The sequence below is a fragment of the Zeus faber genome (genome assembly GCF_960531495.2).
Source record: "Zeus faber genome assembly, chromosome: 1".
Taxonomy (NCBI): domain Eukaryota; kingdom Metazoa; phylum Chordata; class Actinopteri; order Zeiformes; family Zeidae; genus Zeus; species Zeus faber.
Genome location: NC_137193.1, coordinates 19,104,404 through 19,123,355, shown reverse-complemented (window position 1 = coordinate 19,123,355; position 18,952 = coordinate 19,104,404). Strand labels below are relative to the sequence as shown.

Below are 18,952 nucleotides of genomic sequence, written 5' to 3'. Positions count from 1 at the left end.
GTTGGGTTTAAAATGTTAGATTCATACAAGAAGCGAGTAATGAAAACAAATAGATCTTAAATTAAAACACAGGAAATCGGCAGGGGAAGGGGCGCGGCACGCACAGTGCACCGCTGTCTGGAGGACGAATAAAAAACTCCACTCTAATTCTACCCCCCGAGGTCTCCCCCCTTATTTACTTTGCCACATGGATAATTGCGATCAGACGCAAAACAAGTGCTCAGCTGCATAACTTTATAGCACATATTTGAACCCCACCTTGGGGGGATTTTGTAAGTGGTTTCCGGAAATCCAAATTTTTTTTCCGGAAATAAAAAATACTGCCCCCACCAAAAAAATTAACATTAGGTAGTTAAAAAAGCCCTGTGATCACACAAACATCACACTATTCACATTTAATATAAAAAGTTTATAAAAAGCAATTTTGAGTATGAAAACACTAGTTCATACATTTTACTTCATACTTCTTTATACTGCATGTTATGTGTTCATTGATTCACTGCAGAATACATTGATCTGAAGCTCAATTCGGAGGCAGTTCTGTCAATAGTTTTCTAATAAACAATTAATATAGCAACTTCTGATAAACCCATGTCCATTTCAGGCTTAAAATATCACCGTCCCGCCCATTCCGAGTACATTTACGGATACAGATCATTTAGCTGGTCGCTCTAGTAATTAGTGCAGCAAAATAATTGCAACTCATTCAGACTTTTTTTCTACACATACAGTAATCTGTTTTACATTTAATATAGACCTAAACCCACCTGGTCATGGTAATACTCTGTAAATGCTATTTATATATTGGTAAATTTGTTTACTTCACTTATTCCCTGTAATTTGGAAGGTCATGCCGGAACATATGTCATAACTTCAACCATCCCTCGTGACTTTGATTTTTTTTCTTTTTTCATTTAGCCACCCAATAAGCTTGATAGTTGTCATGTGTGTCCTCACATGTAAACTGTTACTAGACATTATAACTTCTGGCTTTTGAAGGTAATGGAGGAGAAGGACAGAGAAATTGAGCTTCTTAATGAACAGATCACAAAGCTTCAGCACATGGAAACAGCCTCTGATAACAAGGTAACGCAGCATGCGTATCCAAAAGGGACACCGTCTGTTTTTGCATACGCATGTCTCCGTGGTAGTGACTCCATGTTTGCATCACGTGGTTTGCTGTTTCCTGTGAACATCCATCTGTATTTTTTTGTCTTTTTTATTTTGTATATGATTTTGTATATTTTTTATACTTGTCCTGGTAAGTTGACACTCCGCCATTTTCCGTTCTGTAGTGTAGTGGTGATGTGTTTATGTGGAGTAGCTTGTTGAACCTTTGATACCCTGAAGAATTCATGGATTCTGTTCAAATCCAGAAAAAAAACTAACTGCATTTTTAATGATTCCCTCAAAGTGAATGGACACAAATAACGTTAACACCCAAATAACATTGGCGCAAGTCATCCAAATAATCCAATATACTACTGGGTCACAAAGGTTTATCACAAAGAGTGGAATGGCCAAAGAATACTCCAAGCTGACGTTTGTCCGGTGTGCTGACTTTTTGCATCCTACTCTCTAGGAAATGGATCAGCGAGATGAACTCATAAGAGACCTGGAGTCTCAGGTGGAGTGCATGCGTAGTGAACAGGAACGCCTCAAGAGGAACAGTGAAGAGGAGCTGGACCAACTCAATGCTGTCATCGACAGACTACAGCAGGAACTGGCCAATATTGAGCAGAAGCAGGCCACAGAGGAAGAGGAGGACATCAAGGGCCAGCTGGAGAGCCCAGCTGGGGCAGGAAAAGAGGAATACAACGTAATGAAGCAGAGAATGGACCTGGCAACCGAAGAGCTTAATATGCTCAGAATGGAACACAGTAAGCTGTTGGAAATCTACCGGCGGTTGAAAGAGAGCGCCGAGGCGTTGGCCGAAACGGAGCAACTCGAGAGTTCAGAAGCCGAACTTGAGGAGGCTCTCAGGGAGAAAACTGCTGGCCTTGTCGTCATGCAGGCCCAAGTACAGGCATTAGAACAGAGTGCCACTTCCAGAGTGGAAGAGTTAGGTTTCCGCATACAAGAACTTGAAAACTTGGTCAGTGAGAAAGACAGTGAGCTCGCTCGCTGTCGCCTGCTTGTGGGACAAGCCCAAAATGATGCTGAAACCCTCCAGCAGAAGGTTTCCAACTTGGAGGATAAACTAAGGGAGATGGTGGCTGCAGCGCTCGTGAGCCAAGCACAAGTGAAGGCCCTTCAGCAAGAGTCCCAGGATGACCACAAAACCAAAGGGCTCAGTCAGGAACCCAAGAAAGAGGAACCCAGGACACAGGCAGGCACTGAGGTTTATGACTTGGGTGACTTTTATGTTATTCCACAAATGGGTTTCAGCCAGATGACTCAAAGCAGGCAAGGTGCCACTGGAAAGGTGGTTCATTTGACAGAGAAGCTTCGTCAGCTGGAGGTGGGGCTCAGTGGTATGCAGAAGGATCAGGAGCTGCAGAAGCAGCTTTTGTCCAGCTCAGAGGAAGAAGTGCTGGAATACGAAAGGAGGTTGGCTGTGCTCATGGATCTGCTCAATCAGATGAAGACCAAGGCTATTTCACACCAGAGAACCCTGTTCTGCCCAGAGGTAGGTGGTCTCCACCCCCCAACAAAGCAGTGGCTTTAAATAAACTCCCTTTTGAGATGGCTTGAATGTGGACATTTCAAAGGAAATAACTTGCTAATGAACTCTCTTTCAACTTTTAGATACAGTGAAAAAAAACACATTATACTAAACATTGTACTTAATAAAGGTGTTATACGGTTGTTTTATAGTGAAATTAGTTAATGCATCTCTAATAATCCCCTAGGTAGCTGAATCATAGGAGACCATGTATGAAAGGGAAATGCATTCAAAGAACTCATAATGACTGCTAGGATAACAACTCTCCATTACTAGAATGTGTTTTCATTTCTCAATGCTAAATATATTTGTCAGGGCATATGAGCTGAGGGCAACCTGTAGCCTGAATGATGATTAACCAGTGAAGTCTCATTGAAGTCCTAGTCATTGTTCTGCTATGCACTTTGACTGTCTTATTAGATACAGTTCTGATTGTTGATTAGTATTGACTGTTGTCTTCTCAATCAGCTGCCTGCTGCCGTTGAGCAGTCTGCTGCTGCTGAGCTGCTTCAGGAGCTGCAGGAAGTCAGAGATGAGGCTCAAGTCACCAAAGAACAGCTGGAGAGCTACAAGGAGAGCTGCAGTAGACTCCAAGAGCAGTTAGAGGTCAGCAATTATTAGCTTTGATTTGACAAAATTGTGTAGTGTTAGTTATTTCTGACATGGTGTTGCTCCTTGTTTTAGGAAAAAGGCTTGACGGTGGGTGCTCTCAAAGAGCAACTTGAAATGGTAAGAAACACAACTGAATTTTTATTTCAGTATAGTAGACTCAAAAATGTGTGTCCAGTGGCAATACTGCAGACTTTTTCGTTCAGGCATCATCAAGAGTCTGTGAGGAGGCAAAGGTCTCAGAGCTTCAAGTGGAACTCCTGGAGGTTCAAAAGGAGGCTGCAGTCACCAAAGAGGAGCTGTGCAGCTGCAGGGAGAGCTTTGAAAAGCTTCAGGAGCTGCTCCAGGTACGACAACTCGCAGTTGTCTAGCAGTTGCCTGCACAGCAGTATAAAATGTATTCACGGGGCAGGGCTTTGTTCAGGGCACTCTCTGTGTAAAATCCTAACACTACACTTTAGATAGACCTTATAAAAATGTGATATGAAAATTTTGGAATATGGTTCACTTGTGAGTAATTTCTTTGTTCATAATGTTGTGAGTTATAGATATTGTCTTCAAATTAATACTGTCAATGACATGCGCTTTAATGCTGAAATTACAGAGCTGAAGTATAAGTCTCTCGTGTTTATTTGGATCACTTAAATTATTTGCATTATTTACATTTCTCAATTCATCTTCTTCATCTTTCTTGGTAAAGGAAAGAGAAATGACCATTGCTCACCTTAAAGGAGAACTCTTCAGAGTGAGTAGAAACTATTTCCGCCTTCCGTTCTTTTTCTTTCTTTTTTTTTTTTTTTTTAAACAGGTTGTATATTGAGCGACTGTCCATCTCTCTTCCAGGTAACTGCAGATGAGGAAGGGCCTGGCGTTCCAGAGCTACTCCAAGAACTCCAGGAGGTCAGAAATGATGCTGTCGCCACCAAAGAAGAGCTAACCAGCTACAGGGAGTGCACCGAGAAGCTCCAAGATGAGCTTCACACTCGCGACCTCTCCATTGCAAAGCTTAAGGAGGAGCTGCAAGAGTTACGAACATCCTTGGCCAAGGCAGCGGAATCGGCCCCTGTGTCTCCTTCTCTTTCTCCGTCCCCTCAACCTCCACCCTCCTCCTCCACCAGCACCACCCAGCCCAAAAGAAAAGGAGGAAAGCTGCTGTCCGGTAAGGGAGGCAGTGCCAAAGATAAACCCTCTTTGTCCAGGAAAAACTCTGCAGCCTTCAGCCAGTCCTCCGAAAAACTTGTCCTGAGTCCTGGGCCTGGCAGCGACTCCCAGCAGCGGCGCGTGTCTCTAACAGACTCGTTCACACAGACCGAAGACTTCCAGGCGTCAGCCCATGATCTGGACGCTCAGACTGTGTCTGCTGTGGCCAAAGAGGATGTGGAGGAGGTCGTCAGAGATTTCCAGGACAAGATTGTCCAAATGCAGGAGCTCCACGCAGCTGAGATCCTGGACATGGAGGCGCGACATATCTCAGAGAGCGAGACCCTGCGTAGGGACACACAGGCATTGGAGGATGAGTGCAAAGCCCTCAAGGCTGTCATCATCAGGCTGCGCTCTGCCGAGGTGAGGCATAGCAAGAACTGTTTATTCTTAACTCTGTATGGTGCCCAAAGGTCATATGAAGGCAGTATGTAGTAATCATGCAATGACGTCAATCTGAAGCCAAATAATGTTATGTTATAATGTTGATAAGATAATGTTGTCTCTCCCAGGCCCATTCATCAAGGATAGAACGCCTAACATCATCACAGTTCAAGGATGGCTACACTAGTGGTAAGATACAGATCTTTCACATCCATGCCAGAAACCTGAAAAAAAACCTTACTACAACAATAGCAAACAAAGCAGAAGATGGAGCAATTAGAGGAGGAACTGGCTGTTTAATGGGGCAAACACTTTAATACCCTCAAATTTCAAACTTGGTTTAAACATTGTTTCTTACATATTTCGCTTATTTTGGATTGGTTAACTCAATGCTGCCCTCTTGTGCACGTGTAAAATTCTATATGCTAGTGAGCATGCACATGTCATCCTATGATGCATGCATGCCATTACAGAATTGTTCTGAGTCAACTGTGGAACTGTTTTTGTGTTTATCTCTGTGTAGATAGCAGTTCAGACTACAGTCAGCGGACTGGCTACGACCCGCCCAACCTGCAGCAGGAGTTCAGGACCACCCCTGATGGCGCCAGGAGGGACACTGATGATCCACTGCCTGACAGAATTAAGGTATACCCTCAACTTTGTTGAGATCAAACTTCTGTTTATGGTGACTGAGCTAATCCATCCATCCATCCACCCATCCATCCATTTTCTTATCCACTTATCCTGGTCGGGGTCTTGGAGGCAACAGAGTCAACAGAGCAGCCAAGACGTCGCTTTCCCATTAAACTTTCTCTAGCCTTTCCCGGGGGATCCTGACACGTTCCCAGGCTAGCCGAGAGATATCTCTCCAGTGTGTCTTGGGTCTGCCCTGGGGTCTCCTCCCAGTTGGCAATGCCCGGTACACCTCCATACCTCGGAGAGTGAGCCTCGCCACCCCACAGAGAAACCCCATTCCAGCCGCCTGTATCCGCGGTTTCATTCTTTTGGTCACTACCCATAGCTAATGAGCATACTGCATATACTGTATGTATGAACGTATGTATATGTATAAACCTCTTGAATCTTGAATCTAGATGTAGGGTGGGAATGAAGACCGATCGGTAAATTGAGGGCTTTGTCTTATGGCTCAGCTCCCTCTTCACCACCACGGTCCGGTATAGTGCCCGCATTACTGCAACAACTACAACTAACTGGCGATCAATCCACCAATCCTTTTAAATCCTCATTCAAGAATAAGACTCTAAGATACCTGAACTCCTCCACCTGGGCCAGTTGCTCCCCTCTCACCTGTAGGGGACAAGCCATCTTTTTCTGTGAGAGAACCATGGCCGTAGATTTGCAGGTGCTAATCTTTATCCCGACTGCATCACACTCTGCTGCAAACCGCTGAAGTGCGCATCGAAGATCACAGTGTAATGCGCCAAAAGGGCAACATCATCTGCAAATAGCAGCGATGCCACCCTTATTGTATGTTACTAAACTGGACACTCTCCAGTCCACGGCTACGCCTTGATATCCTGTCCATAAAAACCACGAACAGGAGAGGAGACAATGCGTAACCTTGACGGAGTCCGATTCCGACCTTGAACAAACTTGACTTCATGCCAAGAATACGCACAAAGCTCCCGCTTTGAGTGTATAAGGACCGAATGGCTCGCAGAAGCAGCCCCAGCACCCAATACCCCCGCAGCACCTCCCACAGATAATCTCAGGGAATACAGTCATAAGCCTTCTCTAAATCCACAAAACACATGCATACAGGTTGGGAAAACTCCCAAGCTCCCTCGATCATCTGCGACAGGGTAAAAAACATTGTTCCTCCTCAATTTGGCGTTTGACATTCGGCCTTTCCAGCACCTTGGCATAGACTTTCCCGGGAAGGCTCAGTAATGTGATCCCCTGATGATTGGAACACACCCTCACGTCCCCTTTTTTTAAAATAGGGACCACTACCTCAGTCTGTTCAAAGGCACTGTTCATGATGTCCACGCAACATTGCAGAGTCATGTCAACCAAGACACCCCCCACAACATCCAGGGTCTTCAGCATTATTGGACGGATCTCATCAACTCCTGTCCCCTTGCCACTGAAGAGCTTACCAACAACCGCAATGACCCTCCTCCAAGGAAATAGACTGACCCCCAGATTCTCTGGCTCTGCCTCTTCAGAGGACATGTACATTGGGTTCAGGAGTTCCTCAAAGTGTTCCTTCCACCTCTCAACGATATGCCCAGTCAAGGTCAAAATTTCCCCGCCCTTGCTTAGAACAGCCTGGCCGATGTGCCTCGTTTAACTCCTGAGTCGCCGAATGGTTTTCCAGAACCTCTTTGAAGCCGCCTGAAAGACCTTCCCCATAGTTTCTCAGAACTCCTCCCACACCCTGGATTTTTCTCCTGCAACTGCTGTTGCTGCAGCCTCCACCCCCTATCAAGGAGTTGGGTTCTAGAGCCAACGCTGTGCGTAGAGGTGAGCCCAACTATAGTATATCTAGTTGGTATCGCTCAACCTCACACACTACTTCAGGCTCTTTCTCCCCCAGAGAGGTGACATTCAATGTACCAAAAGGTAGTTTGCGTTGCCCAAGTCCAGAACGTCTGGAACCACTCCACCGGTTCCCCTTGCCCGTCGAGCATTGCACCCCTCCCCTACCCTGCTCATTGCGGGTGGGGGAGCCCACACAATGGTCCCACGTAGTTTTCGGGCTGGACCCAGCCGGGTTACATGGGCTGCCTGGCCACCAGGCGCTCGCGAATTGCGAACGCCTCTCCCGGGCCTGGCTTCAGGAGTAGGTCCCGGGGACCCTGTTCTAGGCAGGGTAAACTTGGTCTTCATGTTCACCATGTCAGAGGGGTGTTAGGATCATGTTTGTCTGGATTCTCATACCCGACCTGTTCGCCTTGAGAGACCCTACCGGGAACATGAAGTTCCTGACTACATACTATAGCTCTGGAGGATCACTGAAACTCACAAGCCCTTTTGCCACAAAAAGTCAATGGTCCAATAATGGTTAATTTAAATATGGATTATACATATACTGTATATGCTGTGGTGTGGGGATGGTGTGGTTTGAGCAGCCACACCTGACCCGGATCTAGGTTATTGGTGGATCCAGGATCAAAGTGGCTGCATACCTGTTGCTCATTGGTTGGTTTAACGAGCAGCAGGTAAAACCCCCATCCCCACACACACTCAGGAGAGGAGCCCCTGTCATGACACATGTCTATCTGTTCCTGGGCTAATTCCAACTAGCCCTCTCTCCACAATAAACTGGTGTCTACAACCCAGTCTTCTGTGTCTCTGTGCCGGAGGACCCTGAAACGCCACTTGGGTGGCGGGTGGTGGGCGAAACTGCCACAGTACCTATCAAAAGGTGTGGTGGCTTATCAATTCCCCAAAGTTCTAAGTAATTTAAGTTTATCACACTATGAATCTCTTGTTGCTCAATGTGAGAAATTACATTTTAATTTCTTTGTTATCTGGGGTATTTATTGCGTCTTCTCCTATTACATAGTGTATGATACACACTGTTCACTTTCCTGGACCTGAAAGACGAAATATTATTGTTGTGAAATATGTTTACAGTATTATTGTATTCTGGTATATTCGCTAATCATATATCAGTAATTTTTGTAAGTATAAGATTATGTAAAAAAAAAAAAAAAAAAAAAAAAAAAATTAAAGTTATTTACCTCGGTGTCTCTGGCTTCTCAGAGTCTGCTGCGTGAGGTGCACCAGGAGGGCATGCAGGTCTTGTCCCTCTCTGAGGTTCCCCTGGCTGAGGGCCAGCCTGGGGGCCAGCCGCTCAGCCACCGCTGGAACAAGGAGAGGGATGCCCTGCTAGCCACCGTGGAGTCCCTGAAAAGCCTCATCACACAGATGCAGGTAAGGACAGTCGTCAAAGTCCTTCCTGAACACTCCAAAGCGTTGGAGTGTTTCTGATGTGTTTGTTTCCTTTTATTTTATTAAATGCTCATGTGTGTCTTAACAGACCCAAGGCGGTGTTGACTACCGTATGGAGCTCTTGGGCGCCGTGCAGCAGGTGTTTATACAAGAGCGTGGTGTGCTGAAGAGCGCCCTCTACAGCCAGCTGGACCTACTGGACACCAGCGACGCCATCATCCACCTCAACCAGCTCGAGCAAAGGCTCACTGAACAGGTAGAGACTCAATTCCTGTTACTAGTCACTGTTGGGAACATAACTTTCCACCAATATAATACTGGAAATGGTGATGTCCATAGAGGAATATATATCAATATATTTTGGGGAACACCACTTTTGCCCCGATTCCCAAAGAGTTGTTCTGTTGCTTCCCTCACCCAGGATGCCCAGCATAGAGAAGCCATGGAGTCCCTCCATACCGCAGACAGGTCCAGTCTCATCTCTGAGATCCATCAACTCCGTTGTCAACTGGAGCAACTCCAACAAGGTCTGGTCTGGTGTTTGTAACCTCCTGTAATTATACTGTGAAACATCTGACACTCACTGTGAACTAAATACTTCATGGATTGGATTTTTCTATAAATCCCATAATTAGTGGTTGACATCAGATGCTTGGAAGAGAATGAAGTCCAGGCATGAAGAACATTCCTTTATCTGTGGTCCTTCAGGGCTTCACTCTTCTGTGCCGGTGGTAGCCGAGTCTAGCTTCAAGGAGCAGAGGGAGCGTGGAGTTGCAGGTCCTGGTCCTGGTACTGGTCCAGGACCTGGTGGAGCAGCAGACTCTGACAGGCTGCTGGTGGAGGAGCTGAAGGGAGAGCTGGCCCAGACCAAGTTGGAGCTGGAAACCACACTCAGAGCCCAGCACAAACACCTCAAAGAGCTGGACACACTCAGGTTAGTCCTGGCTGTGTAGTTTCAGGGATAAACCAACGTACTTCACATAAATGCTATACAATTCTGGTAAAGAATATTGTTTTATGGTTATATTAGAGAACAAACAAGTTTTCCAAATATGGAAATATATTTCCACTCCCCAGCTATAGTATCTCCAATGTATTTAACAGAAGAATGTATACATTGTGCTTCGTAGTACATAAGAGGCTTATTTAATATTAAATCAGTATTAAATAAATATTATTAGATATTAATACAACAAACATTTTTTTTTTATTTGGCATTGTCTGTGATCTTTTATGACATGTAAAATATCACAAATATCACAAATATCCCAATATCTTGTTATTAAATGACAGACTGTATTGAAAATCTTTTCTCTTGAAAAAATAGGGCGGAGGTCTCACAGAAGGCCGCCGAGGTAGATTCACTGACTGATCACCTGTCAGAGGAAAGAAAGAGAAGCCGAGAGCTGCAGTGGGTGGTGGAGAAGGATAAGTGTAAAACTGGCAGGAGTGAAGAGAGCAAGCGGGAAGAACTGGAAGTAAGATACTTGTTTTAAGAATAAGATTATTTCCGTACAATCACTGGAACACCTCTCAGTTTGGCCAGACTTATTAATTCAAAACTAAGTCTAGATTTAATTGTCGAGCACGTTGAGCGACTAAACTCATTGATTAGGATTCATTCAAGACATCCACAGAATCCACAAGGTTACTTTAACAGTTACGGTTAAAGTTATTAAAGGTTATTTGGCTTCACTTCATCCCAGCGATCACAGTTCACCATCCATTTGTTTTTCAAACTACTGTATGTTGGATATGTATCTTTGTTTACCTGCAAGGACCTCCGCCTGGCTTTGGAGGAGCAGCAGAGCCGCGTGGCGCAGCTGAGCTCTGCCTTGGAGCAGGAGCACCAGGCCTCCTCGCAGCTGGCCCAGCAGGTCGACCTGGAGCAGCTCAACCTCCACCGCCGCCTCCAGGAGCTCCAGGTCCAGCTGGAAACGGAGCGAGCCAAGGCCCTGGAGCTGAGCAGCGCCCTGGGCAGAGAGAGGGAGCTACGGACTAGGACTGTGCTGGAGGCCGATCCCTTCGGGCTGGAGGATGAGGATGGTGAGGAGGAATGCCGGGGCCAGCTGGACGATGAAGGGACTGTTCTGCGGAGGCTGCAGAGGGACCTGGATGAAAAGCATACACAGGTAAGGAGGCCATTTGGCAGAAGTACTACAGACACATCATTGATTAAATATAAAGTTGTGTCGAATGGCCTATTGAAAGTGGAGAAAATAGAATTGCTTTTTTAACTATAAAACTTCAGTTACATCAATGGCCAAGTTGTTTTGTTTTTTTCGTTTTTTTCTATCCAATTTGGTTCAGTGGTCTTTCACTGATAACATCCATAAGTATTTAGGAAAATTTCGGCTTAAAAAAATCTATACTACATACACTGATCAGCCACAACATTAAAACCACCACTATAAACCACTAATATTGTGTAGCTCACCCTCGTGTCCAAAACAGCTCTGACCCGTCGAGGCGTGGACTCCACAAGACCTCTGAAGGTGTCCTGTGGTATCTGGCACCAAGACGTTAGCAGCACATCCTTTAAGTCCTTGAAGTTGCGAGATGGGGCCTCCATGGATCAGGCTTGTTGTTCCAGCACATCCCACAGATGCTCGATGGGATCGGATCTTATCCCCGGCCATCCACATGATGTAGAAGAAAACGTGATTCATCAGACCAGGCCACCTTCTTCCATTGCTCCATGGTCCAGTTCTGACGCTCACGTGCCCATTGCAGGTGCTTTCAGTGGTGGACAGGGGTCAGCATGGGCACTCTGACCACTCTGTGGCTACACAGCCCCATGTGCAGCAAGCTGTGATGCACTGTGTGTTCTTACACCTTTCCATCATAACCAGCATTTACTTTTTCAGCAATTTCTGCCACAGTTGCTCTTATGTGGCATCAGACCAGACGAGGCTAGACTTCACTATGCAAGCGCATCATTGAGCCTTGGGCTCCCATGGCTCTGTTGCCGGTTCACTGGTTGGTCTTGTCAAAGTCGCTTAGATCCTTACACTTGCCTATTTTTCCTGCTTCCAACACATCAACTTCAAGAACTGACTGTTCACTTGCTGCCTAATATATCCCACCCCTTGACAGGTGCAACTGGAACGAGATGAGCAATGTTATTCACTTCAACTGTCAGTAGTTTTAATGTTGTGGCTGAACTGTGTACATACAGATATACAAGTTCAAGTTCAACAGATATACAGATAAGATTATATTCTTAAAATTTTGCAGTCAATTCTAAAATGTAATATCAATACTTTGTTTGGAAGTTATGCAACCATTTTCCACCTTATTTGAATACAACCATAGACACAAATATTTGACACATTTAATATCTGTATTCAGCTGAATCTGTTCCATAAAATATTTTTGGAATATACGTCAGATGGCAATACTGAAAAGTTGCAATTCTCATTATGTATAAAACGTCAATATCTATATAGGATCGTATCAAAACCGCAAAAATCATACACCGCGAAATCGTATCGTATCCTTTACCTCAAAATTGAATGAAATCATGAGATCCTGCCCAGTACCCAGCCCAAGTTTTTGTTCTGACCGTTTCCTTTAACCCTGTTTGCAGGTGGTGGAGCTTCTCAGTGAGATCGAGGCCCAGAAGCTGGAAGCAGTGAGACAACAGGAAGAGCTCACTGTGACGCGTCAGAGGTCAAAGCGAGACCTGGAGGCGCTGCAGGAGGCCCTGGACACGCTAGGGAGCCTGGAGGTCCAGCTCACAGAGAGCCGGGTCCGGCTGGAGCGAGAGAGCAAGAGGAGCCGGAGCCTGCAGGAGGACAAGCAGAGGCTGGAGGACAGGGTGGCTCAGCTCAGACGGCTCAGCGAAGGAAAGGGAAGCAGGCCGCTGTCGGCTGGTGACAACAGTGTGAGTACTGACGGTTAATTCTTTTTTTTATTATTATTTAATCTCATCTTTTCTAATCTCAAATTGTGCTGAAGAACCTGAGCGAGAGAAATAAGAACTTATCCAAGTTGAGTTTTGCTTTTTGTACTGAGTTGGTGGTGGCCAAGCACACACATAGGCTGTAATATTTATTATCTAAGTCTTTAAATGTCTTGAAGTCAATTTAACAAATATTAGGGTCATTAATTTGCCAATTTCAGGTCTTCATTTCAACATAAACATTTTGTTTGATTTTATGTCCATGTCATTTTATACATTTTTTTATCAATCGAGTTCCTGTTTGGAAAATTTGTATTCTAGATTAACCAAACTGACTTTATACTTCTACCTGTCCTACTTACCAGTACAGAGAAATCTTTGTACTTACTTGTCAAAAAAATAACGGTTCGATTTATTCCAGTTACTAATACTTCTCTCTGCCCTGCAACAAATATTTAGTACTTGCCTGCAATATTTTGTTGAATAAGAGAGAGATAATTTGTCCAAAAAAAATCATTAAAACTTGTCTTGAAAAGTATAAATTTTAACTCTTTGATACCTGCAGACACCCTGAATATGTTTGACACTGAAATATGGATCTGTGAAATGACGAGCACGTAAGCTGTTTTTAAGATGGACCCAGTGACGTGGTGTTTAGTGGCGTCTTGCGTGCTCTCAAACAGGCCGCGTGTTACGGCGACTCCACCGAGCGCACCAAAGACTGGGTGTTTGAGCAGAAGAGCAGCGCAACACACGGGGAGGGCCTCAGGACGGGACACGCTGGCAGGGTCCCCCACGGGCCCTGGCACACCTCTGACAACATCCTGGGCAAGCTGCACCTCATCGCCTCCAAGATCAGCTCCATGGCCACGAAGACCACGGACAGGTAAAGAAAGTGCTCTGCGCTTGGATTTCAGCCCCTCAAATGAGGCCCTAAACACAGACTGTGTGTGTGTGTGTGTGTGTGTGTGTGTGTGTGTGTGTGTGTGTGTGTGTGTGTGTGTGTGTGTGTGTGTGTGTGTGTGTGTGTGTGTGTGTGTGTGTGTGTGTGTGTGTGTGTGTGTGTGTGTGCGTGTGTGTGTGGTATTTTAGGGAGATAACAGTGGACAGTGATGAGCTGACCTGGATGCAGTCCAACATCGATGAGGTCATCGCTATGTTACAGCAATCCGCAGGGCTGCCCACCGCCCCAGAGGTTAGGATTAACATCAATATATATTAATAAATATTCATATTTGTTAGCCTGGTTTTTATTTGCATGCTTTTTTCTTATTTACTTTAACAGTGTCTCATGCGTCGTATCTTCCTACATTTCAACACAAGCCGATTGAAAGGCGTATTTTAAAATCCCAGTTGTATTGAAATGCACTTAATATCAACAACAACAACATAGCAGTTGCTACCGTCAAGTGCACTAGTGAAGTTATTTAACTCATGTAATAATTGTCTCTCTCTGCAGAGTGCGTCCCTACGTGGCGCCGGTTCCGCCAGCACCTCCAGCTCCCTGACGGAGCGGCTGCTGCGGCAGAACGCCGAGCTGACGGGCTTTGTCAGCCGCCTGACCGAGGAGAAGAACGACCTGAGGAACCAAACGCTCCGCTTGGGAGAAGAGCTCCGCCGCTGCAGCCAGGCCGGCCCGGGAACAGGGGACGGCGTGAGTTCCACCTTCACTGTCTCTATAAACTGATCTGAGACAGATCTTAGATCAGCGATAATACGGACGCTTTTTAAATGCTGACCTTGCCTCAGTGCCGACAACTCATGAGTCTTCTTCACTCAACAAGAAGCGCTATGTGCATGATGTTTCCCGTGGTTTTTAGAGGGTTTGAGGTTGAAGAAGTGAAAGAAGTCACTCAATATACAACTTGAACTTGTATCGGGTTCCAAGTATCGTGGAAAAATTATGGAATTTCATTTAGGTCATTTCCAGGTCTGGATAAGTATGGAAAAAGAAACAAATAACATGGAAAATGATTTGTGTTTCCAGACTATTACCCAGATTCTAAGATATAAATATAAGAATACATTTCAAAAAATAAATTGAACATAAAAGCTTTGTGCCTGTGTGCAAAACCATTGTGGGTACAATGGGTAAATATATGTTTTTCTACACCTGGTCTGCAAATCTGAAATATAACGACTGGGTGGCAAAGGATTCTAAATGGGAAAAGAAAGCGAAATGCAAACTCTGTAGCTTTTAAAATCATTTATGTACATGATAAAGTCTGGAAATTTAAGTCTGAAAATGTATGGAATTTTGGAATGGAAAATCCATGTTGTGTACGCACCATTAACTATTCTATGGTCTGTTAAAGTGTAAAAAGCGAACCCGGGGTCTATATGAATCCAGGGTTCTGTAACTTCCAAATCAACACGAAACATCCCCGCTCTCATCCCACCGTGCAGACCGTCAGCCGCAGGGGAGCATCCCGACCGGACTCGGCCGGCGTCCTGCTCTCTCAGGAGCGCGAGCTGTGGGGCATGGAGCGCCTGCGGCTGGAGGCGGCTCTGCGCGGCGCCCAGGCCCAGGTGGCTCGGCTCAGGGGCGAGATCAGAGCCGACGCCCTGCGGGACGTGACGGGACCCGAAGCCAACAGCGCCGCTCTGAGGGTTAGTGTGGTGCGGCTGGACAAACCTAACGTTGTATAATATTGTGTAAAAACTTTGAGATTCATGATCAATGGCACAAATGGTTATGGTCTAATTTATTCGAAACAGCCATGTGTCAACTCGGTGATCCTGGCATTGTGGCAGCTTCTATGCGTGAAAGTGGCTGGATTGTGATTGTTCACAGTAGAATTAGAAATCCTGTCGTGAGGTTTAGATTTATATTTTACACTGGGATACAAAGGGTGCTTAAAAACAAGCAAACATTAGCTATAACACAATATAACAGATAGTTGCTTACAATTTATTTTAATCAGCACTGTCCCTGTAATTATATTATTATAATCATATAAATTACACCCAGGCACCTGTAACCCTCTCTGCAGGCGATATCTCAGGATGTTTTTTTCTGTCCTTTCCCTCTTTCCCTCTCTCCCGCTCTCCAGAGGATGTACGGGAAGTACCTGCGCTCCGAGAGCTTCCGCAAGGCGCTGATCTACCAGAAGAAGTACCTGCTGCTGCTGCTGGGCGGCTTCCAGGAGTGTGAGGAGGCTACGCTGTCGCTCATCTCCAGGATGGGCGGCCGGCCCTCGCTCTCCGGCTGGGAGGCGCTCGGCCAGCGGCGCCGCGGGCTCACGCGCTTCCGCTCAGCCGTGCGGGTGTCCATCGCCCTCTCCAGGTAGAGCGGGGGGGACCTCACACCGTCTGCTGTTAAATGAGTGATAAACCTTTGGGGACATTTGTTTGAGGAACGTTCTCACTGTTGTCCACAGTGACCCCTGATTTTCCTCCTTTGACAGAATGCGTTTCCTGGTGAAGCGGTGGCAGAAAACTGCGGGCGGAGGCATCTTGAGCCCGGGCAGCGTCGGAAAGAATGGTGTCGGGCATACACCAGGTACCAGATGACAGAAATATCCACATTACGTTTACGGCTTAACATGATGATGATAGGCCCCGGTGCAAATATTTTTTTGGACCCTCCCTGCGCACACACGCACGCACGCACGCAGTCCGGCGTTAGACAATATGTAGACAGGGCTGAGGTGGGGGCACTAAGAGAATGTCCATTCCGCACAGTCCATTACACATGGTATGCGTAAAAAAAACAAAACACCTTTTCTCTGGAGGAACGGGGCAAGGAGACGCAGTGGAGCACACCGCTGGCACACCGATCGAGGGTGCGCTGGTGCGCCAATGGGATAGGCCCCTAATGGCCATTGGGGGCCCCTAGCGGCCACTGGGCCCGGGTGCAGCTGCACCGGTTGCACCGGCGGTAGTTTCGCAAATGCTGTTGCATTAAAGGTGTATGAAGTCATTCCCGGCTTTTATTTTATCTGATATTTGAAATATACTTTACTTCATCACTGTTTGCATGCTTTTCAATGGAAATATGATATGAGATGGACAAAAAGACTCCTTTCCTATCAATAGACTCAAGCTTTTTTCAAATTTTAGCCTATTGCCATTAGAACTTTACGTCTCTGTACCACTAATGGGTTAATTATCTATATTTTTCCAGGTCTGGAGGTTAAAGACTCACCCTTCCTGCACCCAGGCAGTGTGGAGGTGTACCGGGAGAGAGGCGGAGTTGGAGGAGGAGGTGGAGGAGTCTGCAGCAGCAGAGGGCGCAGCGGCCGTGACTCCCCCAGATCAGCCATGTCCTCCACGCCGCACAGGTACAGCTCTGCCCAGAGTCCAGAGTCCAGACACATCCGCTGTGTGGAATGGAACAGGTCGTCATGGTTACACTGTGTACAACCCTTGAAACGTGTTCTACAACACGTCCGAAACTACGGAACAAGAAACTGATAACAATCCATATGAGGTTTTTAAAGGACCATACTGGGTGTCAAATTGAGATTTAACCTGTTTACTAGTCAGGATACACATTTTTTGTGTATTAACAAATCCAAAATATGGCAAAATGAAGTAACTTATGTGACAAAACATATGTGTACTGACTAGTAAACGGGCTAAAACTTAATTTGACACCAGTATGATCAAGGTGAATGGTCTACAACTATGAACTAAGGAATGTAAAAAAAATTAAAATGTGTAAATTAAGAACAAACAAATGTAAATTTGACTAAAAATATCGAGATCAAATTGATTTTGTCGATTATTTAAGGGTATTTTTCTTCCCATATCAAATTCTCCAAAGCCCGGAATGAGAGACGATGATAATAATACTAAATTAACTAAAAATGTGAGCCATCCTTAGGAAAATGCTCCAGGGAAATATGAGTGAAATATGAGTTCCCTTTTAAGAAACCAAATGAGAAATAGTTGAAAGGATAAAAGGGATGTGTTCATCCACGCTGTCACGTGGTCTTCAGGTTCCACGTGTCCGGGGACCCGGGGCCTCTGAGCTGCTCCCACCTGCAGAACTACGACCCCGACCGAGCGCTCACCGACTACATCTCCAGACTGGAGGCGCTGCAGAGGAGGCTGGGGAGCGTCACGTCAGGTACCAAACATCCACATCAATGATTTGAATGGTGTTTTGGAGATATCTTTATAAGATACTAGTAGTTGTGGTGGGTGTGTTGCATTGACATTTCACTGCATAGATGTATGAAAGTATGTATATGTATGTGACGAATAAACCTCTTGAATCTTGAATCAGATGTTTAAGATATAAGAAATGTTTGAGAAACAAAATCATTAGTGGTGGGGATATTATTTTATAATTACGACCATATTTGGACTAATCATATTGCGATATGATCATTAAAATCCCAGGCGATATCTAGTTTCATACGATGATATTGATATTATAACGATATATTCCCCAGCGCTAATGTGTCTAAAAAGATGTCACTGAGTACTGAGGCTACATTGTATTATGTTTCATGTGTCAGTTTCTAAGCTTGTTTAATACAAATTTTTGATTATAATTCTGTTCCGGGTTGCCATGACATTTGACTGAATATAAGTATGAACCTATGTATATGTGACAAATAAACCTCTTGAATCTTAAAAACATTTTAATTCAAGGTTTTCTCTGATGTCATCAACATTTTTGATGAACGTATGAGTTATTCGTTAATTAATTTTGAATGATGAATTAAAAAAAAAAAACATTTTGCATAAAAAAATATATTTCACTGCTCTCTGGGTTTCTTTGCAGGCTCTTCTTCCTACACTCAGCTGCACTTTGGCTTGAGAAGATAAGTAGTCACATTTGGAACTGGCTTGAATTGACTGTTGCCTTTTCTCGTGCTGAGCATCGTGTCGTGTCCCACCCTCCCGGTGCGGACCCTTTATTCCACGTGGACCAAAACCCTTTGTTTTACGATTTTTACAACTTGTTATCAGGCTTTTTTTTTGTCATCAGCACTTGAAAACAGCTATTGTTTGTAATTTGATTAGCCTCTTTGTTCTGGATGAGCTACAATCGTGTATATTTGTCTTATGCTAATTTAAAAAAAGCCCTTTGATTAATTTATATTCTGGATGTTTTGTTGTGTGGGTGGAGCGTTGTGGGACAGAGTGTTTGGTTTTATCGTCACGTTGGCTGCTACACTACACTGTGTTACCGGACAGACTACAGACTCCATTTGTAGAGAACGTATTTTTGTAACGGGTAGGCGCTTTGAATTTTCTGGGTATTTTGTCAATAACTGAATAAAGATATTTGAAATAACAAGTGTTTCACTTTT

At 45.0% G+C, this 18,952-nt stretch overlaps 1 protein-coding gene across 1 annotated transcript in view; it reads left to right on the top strand.

Annotated features, from left to right (window-relative positions):
• The window catches only part of akap9 (A kinase (PRKA) anchor protein 9), a 76,633-nt gene extending 57,705 nt beyond the window's left edge, over nt 1-18,928 (top strand). The window contains exons 31-55 of the mRNA XM_080013354.1: nt 1,000-1,086; nt 1,583-2,629; nt 3,134-3,271; nt 3,350-3,394; nt 3,481-3,621; nt 3,975-4,019; nt 4,118-4,837; nt 4,987-5,047; nt 5,382-5,503; nt 8,591-8,761; nt 8,868-9,035; nt 9,201-9,306; nt 9,488-9,713; nt 10,107-10,257; nt 10,558-10,911; nt 12,369-12,665; nt 13,367-13,569; nt 13,776-13,878; nt 14,143-14,337; nt 15,090-15,293; nt 15,737-15,969; nt 16,091-16,185; nt 16,810-16,966; nt 17,627-17,757; nt 18,421-18,928. Coding sequence (XP_079869480.1) covers nt 1,000-1,086; nt 1,583-2,629; nt 3,134-3,271; nt 3,350-3,394; nt 3,481-3,621; nt 3,975-4,019; nt 4,118-4,837; nt 4,987-5,047; nt 5,382-5,503; nt 8,591-8,761; nt 8,868-9,035; nt 9,201-9,306; nt 9,488-9,713; nt 10,107-10,257; nt 10,558-10,911; nt 12,369-12,665; nt 13,367-13,569; nt 13,776-13,878; nt 14,143-14,337; nt 15,090-15,293; nt 15,737-15,969; nt 16,091-16,185; nt 16,810-16,966; nt 17,627-17,757; nt 18,421-18,464 — 5,244 coding nt within the window. The 3' untranslated portion in view covers nt 18,465-18,928. The remainder of the gene's footprint in view (nt 1-999; nt 1,087-1,582; nt 2,630-3,133; nt 3,272-3,349; nt 3,395-3,480; nt 3,622-3,974; nt 4,020-4,117; nt 4,838-4,986; nt 5,048-5,381; nt 5,504-8,590; nt 8,762-8,867; nt 9,036-9,200; nt 9,307-9,487; nt 9,714-10,106; nt 10,258-10,557; nt 10,912-12,368; nt 12,666-13,366; nt 13,570-13,775; nt 13,879-14,142; nt 14,338-15,089; nt 15,294-15,736; nt 15,970-16,090; nt 16,186-16,809; nt 16,967-17,626; nt 17,758-18,420) is intronic.
• Nucleotides 18,929-18,952: the final 24 nt, after the last annotated feature.